This window comes from Lottia gigantea (assembly GCF_000327385.1).
Source record: "Lottia gigantea unplaced genomic scaffold LOTGIsca_189, whole genome shotgun sequence".
Taxonomy (NCBI): domain Eukaryota; kingdom Metazoa; phylum Mollusca; class Gastropoda; family Lottiidae; genus Lottia; species Lottia gigantea.
Genome location: NW_008708354.1, coordinates 396,822 through 408,932, shown reverse-complemented (window position 1 = coordinate 408,932; position 12,111 = coordinate 396,822). Strand labels below are relative to the sequence as shown.

Genomic DNA, 12,111 nt, shown 5'->3' with positions numbered 1-12,111 from the left:
TTCAGTATATCATCAAAATGAAAATATATCACAATATTATGAAATGAAATAGCATTAAGAACACTATGAAATCAACCATCAATCACAACACTTTGAATTGATATATCAATCAGAGCAGCGTGAAATAAAATATCTATCAAAACACTGTGAATTCAACCATCAATCACAACACTTTGAATTGATATATTAATCAGAGCAGCGTGAAATATCATATCTATCTAAACACTGTGAAAATAAATATTCATTGAAACACTGTGAAATAAAATATCAATCAGAACACTTTGAATTAATATATCAATCAGAGTACCGTGAATAGAATACAGTGATATAAAAAATCAATCAATGGCAGTCAATTAAAAATTCAATTTTAACACTGTGAAATGGAATACTAATTAAGACACTAAATTGAATTAAATATTAATCAGATCACTGTGAAGTGATATATCATTAAAACACAGTGACATGAACGATTGTAGTTCATATCCATGATGTGGTTTTAGACTTTCAAACATAAATTATCTGTAACTGATGGGGGCTGTGTATTTCAAGGGATACTCGCATTGTATAATACAATACATTTAAAAATAACATTCAGTTGCCTAGTAGAGGTAGTCACGTCCTAAACTAGTGTTTGTTTTCACTGAAGGAGAGTCTGATTTATTTTTCTTCTAAACGCTATAGGTGTTTTGAACTGGTAAAGCAGAAGGCTGTCTTGAATGTTCCTTACATTACAGCTGACATGGACCCCACCTTGATATCTCTATTATCTTCATCAATATTAGATACCTCTGTTAAACTAAAAGAATGTTTGTATTAAGAACTTCCTAACCGCCGTCGTCCCACACGACTCAATTGGTTAAGAAGACCATGTTTTAATGAAGGCGTTTGAAACACAGAATTTTTGCGATTTGATAGAGAAGAATTTGATGCAATCGATTCCTCGTTACTGATCGATAAGTTCGGACTATGTTCACCGCTACACTCTAATGTTTCTGGTCTTAAGAATTGCTCAGTACAATCTGTTCTATACAGTTCTTGTTGATCTACATTTGGAATGTTCGTGTTATTATCAACTGAATATTCTACATACGGATAATCATGTGTCTCTGATTTTATTAAGCCTTTTTTTGAAGAGTGTCTATTATGTTTTGATAAATGATTTGATTTTCCGATTCTTAATTCACAACTTGATTTGGATCTATATCTCCAAACCGATGGCCGCTCGACCAGAAAACTGGAAGGTAAATCTGACACACTGTTGTTTGGTTTGAACACATCTTTACATTCATAGTTTGGTGTGATCAATTTACTCTTGGTCCAATCGATCCGAGTAAAATCCTCAGCACTTTCTGTCTGCTCTTGCGTTTCATCCGAAACAACATTGGACCGACTGGAATGAAATAAATAAGGGAAATCAAGATATCAGATTGAATATTATCTGAAGAGACGACACGAGTTGCTCTAACATTTTACCAAATTAAAAAATATATATAAACGTATTTCCTATGAGTACTTTCCATGATATTCAAAGGGAAAATATTTCACAGCATCTGGTGTTCTGAGATATAAAGGCATAGCAACGTCATCAAGAGAAGATAATTTTATTTTTCTAATATTGATATAATATCATACATCTTGATAATGAACAGTCAAAGTAATTTCCAACCTGTAGCTCATAGCAATTATTAAAACTGTTCAAACAACTAGATCTTCGAGGTAATTATCTCCTCGATTAGTAGCATGAAATATTTCAGTGCTTGACTTGTGAAAATTACCTTGAAGAAACGTCTTGTTTATAATAGTCTTCACTCATGACTACGTTCAAATCAATATAAGGCTGTGTAGCTTCTAATAGTTTATCTAAATCATAATGTAATTGTTTAAATGTAGGACGATTGGATGGTGTCGGATGCCAACAGGCTAACATCATCTGATATCTGAAACATAGACGTTAACATAGATGTTTTCAATAATTATTGAACCGACTGAGACGATTTGTCAAATTTTCCGCCCTTTCTCACATAGACGACATCGTGCAGAGGATAGAAATGTACGAGCGTACTGTGGAAGAGGCCCAGTTTCGCGTACCCTTTCTCTTATTTACTTTCATCTGTTTTTAAATACATTATGATAACTATTATACGACATACAACATCTGTTCCATCAAAGTTAATAGAATCTTGTAACAGAATTTTGTACATAAATTTCAAGACGACTCTCCTCTAAAAATGAGAGAAAGGCTGAAGTCAGTTCTGTAATTTAATTGAAGAAGCCGTCGATGATAAATGACAATTACCCTCAAGTGTCCAACTGATTATGTTTAAATTACTGAGTTACAAACAGTAAATTGCTGGTTCTGGTAAAAGGCACTAGAGCCTCTGGGAACGACCTGATTAGATTTATAGTCCAAAATGGACCCTTAACTGATATCTAAATGACAGTTCATTGATAGCTATTACTTACAATTCATTACCACAATTTTCAGGTTTCTCCATTCTGTATCCATCTTTTAACAATTTGAATAAATCTTCATTGGGTATACCAGGGTATGGACATCCACCCAGGGTCACTATCTCCCATAACACTATCCCAAATGACCAACTAAAATAGACAAATAAAGTTACTAGTCATTTTCTGTTTATAACTAAATTTTTACTACCCATGGTTCTTTTCAGTGTCGAAATTGAGCTTCTGTCTTACAAACAATTAAATATATATCAAGAAAATGAAATGTTTAAATTGATTTTGAGTTTTCAAACCTAATTATTAAAGATGACAAGTCTGATCAAATTCAACTAAGGTCTCTAACTACATTACAACATTAATTTTCATTGAATTCCGGACAAGAATTTGATCATTTGCCGCCTTACAAGTCCAGACTTAGCAAGTCTGAAGTCAATGGGGTTTGGAGTGTCAATGTGCAAATTGAAGCTTATTCATGTACACATATGAAATTGTTAGTTAAAGGGAAATTCCGCTTCTTTGTAGGTCGAACTTTTTTTCGCTCAAATTTGTGACAACTATAAACCAAAATCTATAGAAATGTATCCCATAACCTATCTGAAAGTATGAACCTAAAAAAATCCAGCCTTCAATCTTTAAACGCCAAAACTTTACGTAACCTTTTTAAGCTCGTTATGCTTTTTGCCAGTTGTTAGAAAACTATTTTATGGTTTTGATTAAAATAAACGCCTAATTGCATAGAAATACGTTTCCTAAAGATTTCAACTAAATATAAAGAGCCATAATAAAGCCAATCACCAAAATTAGGTCAAACTGCTTAATTAACAATTAGTACTCTCAGCCTTTTAATTAACCCCTTTAAAACAACATTGATCAAGTAGACACATAGCAAGTAATTAAAGGTATAATTTACGACGTTTTTGATAATGAGAATGTTTTATAAAACAGGGGGATTGCCCCTTTAACTGAATTGACTGAATACAAAAAACTGTTTTAAAGATTTCTTTGGCTTTCTTAGATAATATAATAACTTTATCAGAATGAAGTTTTACTTAGAGCCCCATTTTCAGAAGGGTTTTGGGATTTCTTTTGACTGAGAACATAATAGATTTATTACGGACACAATACGTTCGTTGAAGTTGACATGTAGACACATGTATTCGCGTGACTATTGTATATTAAAAAACAATGAAAGAGAAAATAGGCGTCAGAAAAAAATCGTTCAGCCAATAACACTATACTTACACGTCGCTTTTCATTGTAAATATCTGATCAAATATGGTCTCTAAAGGCATCCACTTGTATGGTAACTTTCGACTAGAAGTTGGTCTGTACATATTTGTTAAATATACGTCTCGAGTCAAACCAAAATCAGATATTTTTAACAGCTTTTCATTGGACAGTAGGATATTTCTAGTGGCTAAATCTCTATGTACAAACTTTTTATCAGTAAGATATTCCTGTTTATACAAAACATATGCAAGTTATAACCATAGTACTGGTATGCATTATTTTACTCTGTTTCAGCATTGCTTAATGACAATGTTATCATATTCTTTTATTTTATTCAAATTCTTATTCATTTTTGACAATATGAAGACAATTCAAGAATCCGTTATAAATGCAAAGCACGTATTTACATTGATTGCAATTTAATGACTGAAAAACACTAAAACGTTTATCATATTCTAGATAATGTTAGTGATATTATAACGAAAAGGTTGTAAACCTCAGCACAAAGTGTATTTCTATACTGATCAATGATGGTTAATGTATATTGCTAGCCCTCCTTAAACAAATGAATACCAATGACAAAGAACCAAAGACGGTACCATTTTTAATTTAAGCTAACCTTGTAGAATCACACAGTGAAATTTTTTATCAAAACAAATGTGACCCCGCACATCGTATTATGAATTAAGTTGCACTGACCAGTAATGAGTCAAATCTGGATATGAAATTCATTATATCGTCTGGACGGAGAAAGCTATTGAGATGGAATTGGTATCAAAATGTAGCTGATGATGCCAGGAATCCAAATATACATACACCAAATGCTACTTAATACCTGGTTCGATGTGCGGGGTCACAAATGTACAAGAGCATCTTTAAATAACAAAATCTCAATTGTACACACTTACCATTCCAAGTACGATTTGTCTGGCGTATGATAAAAGGGTGCTTGGATCTATTTGTGCTCCTGAAATAAAGATCAATGACTGAACTGTGATCAAAAGACAATTATTTTTATCATCAAGGAGGAGGTGATTTAGTTTCTTTTATAAATTAAAAATATACACGCAGAATATCAAATATATTTTGTCTATTAGGAATCACATCAAGAAGAAAATCCATTTTGATGTTGATTGAACATTTGAGAAAATCAATCAAAGTGATTAAATTATAATTATCATGATATTTATAAATGATATTTGATGACGTTTTTATATCGGATGACTTTAGTTATTACCTGCCGCTTTGTGGGCCGGATATGGTAACTGCATATTGTGCATTCGATCTTCTGTTGAAGAACCTGTTTTACATCCTTAAACAAAAAATCAGATCGTATAAATTAAATTGTCTGTATATATATAATCGTTGCCTCTGGGGCAGACATAAATGCTTAGACAAAATCAGAAAATCGAGCTTAAATGATTTTATAATGATGATATCTTTGGACGATAGGAAGAATGACGGTAATTGATCAGATCACGGTCGTAACGATACGGAATTAGATGAAATTGGTGTGCCAAAATAAGCAATTCTGCCAAGTTTTATTAAAAATTGTCAAGATCCTACAAGATGCAGGAAAAGGGTCTGCACATCATTATTGTTTGGGGTAGCCACTGAAATAAAATTGGCGAGACAGGCAACAGGAAACAAAAACCGATATATTACCCACCGTTCAAGTTTAAAGTTCTACGAAGCAAGTCTGAAAGTTAGGAACATGCGTGATATCCGAAATAAATTGGAAATGAACGAAATATCAAGAGATACACGACCTACACTCATATACAAACATAAATACACAAAACCTTATTTTAAACATTTTTTTAGTGCTGATTAAGTATTATAAAAGAACACCAAGAAGTAAACCTGTACTATCCATAAATAAGTATTAAAAAAAAACCCTGATTAGTCAATAAAAAGAGTGAATCAAATAACACTTAACATTAAAAGGACGCTAGTTATTCAAAAAAAGATACAAATTGGCAAAGACCATATTTTTTGTTGCAAAGGGTAAACTGGTTAACACAATTATCAACCAAACATTTTCAAACGAGACGTTTGCACCAAAAAGTTTATTTTCGTTTTTTTTCTAAACACAACCACCATTATAATAAGTTAACGCTCCAAAGAGAAAATATTTTATATATTCTAAATCTTTCTTATTTGCTATTCAAATTTACATCTCGTTACAGCTCTTAAAAGGTATTTTACAACCAAACCCCTTTTGAGTTTAAACAATTCACATTTTCATACCTCAAACAAAAACATTACACGATCAAGTTTCATCATTACTATACTGTTTTAAATTCAACAATATGTTGTGGTCTATATTTTTGGCGATACTTTGGTCAAGGTTTATAAGTACGTATAAGTTGTGTGCTGATTCAAAAGGGATATTTTGGCTTTTGAAGAATCACAATCTCACGTACGTTCCTGAAAACATTCCAAGGAATACTAATACGTTGGATTTATCATTTAACCAAATAGCTATTATCAGAAACAAAGATTTCCAACTTTTAGACAATCTGGTATGCTTAATTCTCAGCTTTAATATAGAAGAGGAAGCTTTTTTAGGATTGGAAAAGTTACAGATGTTAGAATTAAACAACCATTCTTTGGATTATCAAGTGTTTGATCCAGATGTGTTTTTACCCATTCAAAATCTGCACAATTTGTCGATGAGAACTAAGTTAACTGTTGTTAATAATAAGGTAAAAGCAGTTAAAATTTTGAAAAACTTTAAAAATCTGACAACCGCCATAATTGATACAGCATCGGAAACAGTTTTTGACCTGAATGTCACCAATCTTCGTAAAATCAAACAACTGGTTATTGGAACTATTGACAGTTTTGAGTGTGGTCTACAGTTTTTTAATAATGATACTTTTCAAGGATTATCTAAGCTTGGGGTTGAAGTTCTTGATCTCTCAGGGTGTACAGCTCTTGATATTCAGGATGGCTTTATGAAACCTCTAGAAGATCTGAAGACTTTTTTGTTCCAATCGGGAAACTTTCCACTTAAAGTTGGACTGCCCGAAGTAATACGATCTTTGCGATTTTATATGAATAAATCTATGACAGAGATCAGTCTCTCCAATCCAAATATATTTTCGCATCTGACTATAGATGAACAGACTTTAATCCCCATGGAAACTTTAGGTAATATTTGTGTTGAAAAACTTATTTTATCCTATGCTTACATTAATATGTTCGATACCATTCAACTTTATGTTCAAGTCAATTCAGGACACCTCATTTTTCCGTGTTTAAGACGGTCCATAAAACACCTAGATCTATCGTATAATCGTATTGTAGGCAAAACTTTCAGACCGGGCATTTTTTTGTTTGCCTTCATGGAAAACCTCGAGTTTCTTGATGTATCTGGACAGTATCTCTTTGAGCGTAGATATGATTACCCGTATTCTACACATGAATCGACATATACTGATACACAGCTTTTCAAAGATGTAATATTTTTCATGCCCAAAAAATTAAAACATTTTAATTTAGGTGGGGGTATCTTAAGGATTGGCCGTTTTATAAATATAACTTTTAAAAATGCAGAAAATCTAAGATACCTTAATTTTTCCTTAACCGGTCTTTATGGTTTTAACGTAACTTTGAGAGGTCTAGAATATCTGAATACCTTGGATTTTAGTGGAAATGATGCCAGCGTTATCATTGAAACATTTTTTGACACTTTTCCTAATGTGACACACTTGAGACTGGCTGATTGTTTTTTGGATAATGACTTCATCTTAACATACGGTAGACGTTTATTTCAACCCTTAAAGAAACTTGAATAATTAGATTTATCCAGAAATAATTTGATCAAGCTTCCAAAAGATATATTTAAATCTCTGAATCAACTGAAAATTATAAATCTGGCATTTAATAAACTTTTTTCACACCCAGACTATCTTAATACACCGAACCTTCATATACTATACCTTAATTTCAATAATTTTATTAGCTTTTCATCTCAAGAAATACAAATGTTCAACAAATTAGAACAGATGAGAAAAGATGAAGGTAATTTAAAACTTTATATATATGGTAACTCATTAGCGTGTACATGTGAAACTTATAGTTTTATATCGTGGATAAATTTCACTACTATTGAGTTAGACTGAAAAAACTATACGTGTATAGATCAGAAAGGTGACTTGATATTTACCGCTGATTTCAAAAATTCAAATTATATTCAATTGTGTCTGTCATCTGTAGTGTTGAATATTTCTGTTTTTCTAGCAGCTGCTATCTTAGTGATAATGTTTACAGTATTTGTTGTTGTCAAGAATAAATTGGCTGTTAAAATCTTCATTCAGAGATTATTGGGGAAATTTGTTTATCCAAAACGTCGTCAAGATTTTAAATTCGATGCTTACATTATCTATCCTGAATCTTTGTATCAATTAGTTTGCTTTGACATGGTTGAAAACGTAGAAAAACAATTTGCTTTGGAATTCTATATTCCACACCGTGATCAATTATTTGGTCTGTGTAAAGAAGAAGACATCACAGAAAGTTGTAAAAACAGCTGGAAATTAGTGTTAATCTTAACTCAGGAGTTCATAGATGAACCATTGGCTTATTTCACTCTTTCTTCCTGTTTAACATCAATTACATTAACAACACCAAATAGACTGATACTAATAATGGATTCTAAATTAAACATTTTACCAAACATTGAATTTTTCCTAGGAAGTGTGTCAGAATCCAATGTTTTGTATACTGATCTTGATCAGCCTCTTCCACAAGAATTTTGGGCCATATTAGGTGAAACTATTCATCGTGATGATCAAGACTAATTTGATCAGGTGATCGCCAGGTGATCTAAACAGGAAGTGAAAATTTGAAAGTCTATATCTCAATAACCTTGAATTTTTAGTATACCTTAGTTATCTACAGATACTGATGTTGGTTGAAAAACATTTACTTTCGGTTTATCAGAAAATTGACATTTTTGCAACTTAAGGCGAGTGTACGAAATTATTGGGACTTGATTTTTCAGAAGTTAATGCACTTCCCAACGATATATATATATATATTGCATAAACATATTCCTTAAAATACTGAAATTATAAAGGCTCAATTTCGAACTTATTTAGTATTTATTCCACATTGATGTGGTTTTCATAACCAGAATGTACTCGCTATCCTCTTTTTAGTAGTATGTGCCATGGATAGCTAAATGCAATATTCTAAATCAATAATAAATATCGAAGATTTTGTATTTGATGGTGTTAAGATTGATGACAGGTGTTTAAAGTGGTTATGCAACATCGAAAATAAAACTGTTGAACTTTTCACCTCTGGTTGAAATATGATTAAATATTTTTTAACTAAAAATAAAATAATATTTTTCCTCAAATTTTGGCAAAATTTTTATTTACAATATTGAAACACCCATCGATCTAGAGTTGCAAATTTACAAAATATAATTTACTGTTAGCAATTGCGTGAAACAATTGGGGTATGGTAGTTAAGGCGCCCAAACAACATAATCCGAAATTCTTTTATGTTGAAAATTGCCACAGTACTAACGAAAGAGACAAGCTAGCATTACTACATCAGCAATAGTTTTATATTTGGTGATAATAGGGCGATTACAAAGAAATAAGGCAAATTAAACTCAATAACCATAAAAGAAAGAAAGGCTTAACCATATAACTCTATATAACTCTCTGAATCCTTTCTAAATAGAAAGCTATCAAAGGTAATCGCCATAAGATCGAATAACATTTTTAAAACGTCGCATTTATTCAAGTATATCTCCTTTAAACAATAATTCAAAATATAAACTTGATTATGCACACACAAGAAAGTTACGAATGGACTCTAGCTTGAAGTCAAGTAACCATTTATTCTCTCCTCACTCTATTTTTCTGGGCAATTTGAGATAACATATTTCGGATGTAATTTTGTATGTGATCAATATGCAATATACACATAGCTTTTAATTTCTTGATCACTAATGTTAGGCAAAAAAGAACAGAGAGTTTCAGCTACAGGTCAAGAAGTTCCAAAATATTAAATGGAAATGGGATAAGGTCTGGTGCCATGCTCGGGGCGGGTTACATCTTTAGTTAGCCCATCATTATTATTATACTTTTTTATGATTTACGATTTTGTTTGATTATATTTAGGAATATCCTTAAATACAGACAAGTCATTAATAAATTAAATTTCTGTAATTGTAAAAGTTGTTTATTATTTATTTAGTGAACTTTTGTCAATATAGTATTGCATGTATATAATTTTATTATTCTTGGTAAATTAAGAAAAGGCTGGGGTTGTCTATTCTTCTTTGTATCGCGAAAGCATAACATGCTTACTCTTTTCGAAACACCTGATGGTACTTCTCTTTATTCCATATTTTGCCAATCATTGGACGAGATTTTTGAATGACGGAATTGACCTGCTTGTACGGGTTTTTATCTAGATGTTTTTAATAATGCTGGAATGCAGCAAATTCGTATACTCACGAATACACAAAATCCAGCAACATTCTAGGTATTTTTGCCTGTCGTGTAACTAGTGTTTGAGTACAAATTAATATATATGTTTTAACAATGACTAAAAGCTGTGCATTTAATGTTCAAAACAATGTTACGTTATGGCCTCCGCCAGTCCTCTATATAGCATAAAGTCAAACATATCTTTAATTTTTAAATCTACGCCCTAGTTGATATATCTTGATTACGGTAGTAGTTAAGGATAAAGATAACTATACATATAATACTCACATAAGGAGATAACAAAGTCATACCTTGCAGCTAACTAACCATAACAAGAAGTAAAGTAATGCTTTTGTCACTTATTATCCAGTAGTCAAAAACAATATGTTCGAAATTAAACTATTGCGGCCCTTAACAACATTTATTTGAAAATGTAGTTTCTGTTTGGTCCGAGAGCCAATGAAAGTCCATGGTACCATTTAAACACATACCACTCCAGACAATTCAGTTTGCTATTATTGTCCAAATGAAGCCCCCGATTGGTAGGATTGGACTTCTAAGTATGTACAGGATCGAAGAACTTGCCTTTTTTACCTTTCTTTCAAGATACTGTTTTGCGGAATTGCACTATTTGGAAATTATCGAGTAGTAGAATGAGGTTTGCTCTATACAGGCATGTCACCATGACACATACGATTAATGACATTAAACAGTTTGTAAAGACGTTTATTTATAACTTTTATGTGTTTTTCAGACATTAAAAGCCAGACACCTAACTGCACTAAACGACCTAATCTTACATCGGACGTTCAAATTTAAACCCAAAATTTGAACTTTGAACTTCCTCTTGTTAGTGGAAAAACCCCAAAATATTTGACATTATTTGAAACATTTCCTTATTTGTTAAAATAATTTTCCAATCCAGTTCTATTCATATCCAAAAATTCAGTTATAAAATGCGAAAAACTGATAAGGCCGTAACAAATAATAAACCAACATTATTTTTAATTTCTTTTGTTATGCAACCAATATATTGAAATTCATTGCTTACCGTTTGATTCCGAGGGGCTTATTCCACTGTCTGTACTTTTTGGAGAACATAAAACATTCTGAAATACACAACTCAATAAATAAAAAATGTACATGTACATACAAAGATGTACAAAGTGATTATTATTAAAAATTATAAGCACGGGATCTTTTCTTGACACACTGAAGGAGCGTTCCGACCTGGAATTGAAAGTTCTTTCTCTTCTGGGTCAATTCTGATTCTGGCAGGTATATGTTAAATTTAAGCCAGGCTTTGAAAAAGGATTAAAAGACAAAGCCCATACTTACCGATTCCCTGCAACTTCGTAAAAAGTTTCGCAAATCACCTAGTGGACAATAATCCATAACTAAACAGATATCTTTACCAATTGAGCAACAAGCAATTAAACTAATTAAATTCCTATGATGACCCAATTGTTTCATAGCTTCTATTTCCAGCAGCAGGTTTCTTCTTTCCTCTTCAAGAGCATGTTCTAAATGTAGATGCGACTTGTGATTATTTATTTGTCTTTAAGATGTTTGAAGACATGTTTGGGAAAAACATATTCAACATAATAATTATAAACACTGAGACGATAAATCGGAAAGAAACAACGCAGAAACATCTTAATTGCGAAAAGATTTTCCAATTCCATTCGAGAGAATGTATGCTCAAGTAAGTTAGTTCAAAAGACAACAAATTTCAACATTTTAAAGCATCTAAGAAGTACAAAGAAGATTGGATGAAGTAGTAGTCAAATGAGGCCAAGTTAAGGCTTGTTATATATGATTGACCGGCTCCATTTCTTGGTAAAAGAAACTGGATAGTTTCCTTATAATATTGCAGACAAGTCGGTTTTCTTTCGATGAGATCTTATTTTTAAACACGCTTGGTTAACCCTCAGTAGTCATAGAGCTTTGATATTGA

General features: G+C 31.9%; 1 protein-coding gene across 1 annotated transcript; it reads right to left on the bottom strand.

Moving 5' to 3' along the window:
• Window positions 1–1,840: 1,840 nt before the first annotated feature.
• Window positions 1,841–11,672, bottom strand: LOTGIDRAFT_54120 (hypothetical protein; the record flags this gene model as incomplete). Its single annotated transcript, XM_009052592.1, has 6 exons — window positions 1,841–1,937; window positions 2,464–2,601; window positions 3,709–3,923; window positions 4,605–4,660; window positions 4,934–4,984; window positions 11,507–11,672. Coding segments are annotated over 6 exons (723 nt in total), but the record flags the coding sequence as incomplete, so codon positions are not given.
• Window positions 11,673–12,111: the final 439 nt, after the last annotated feature.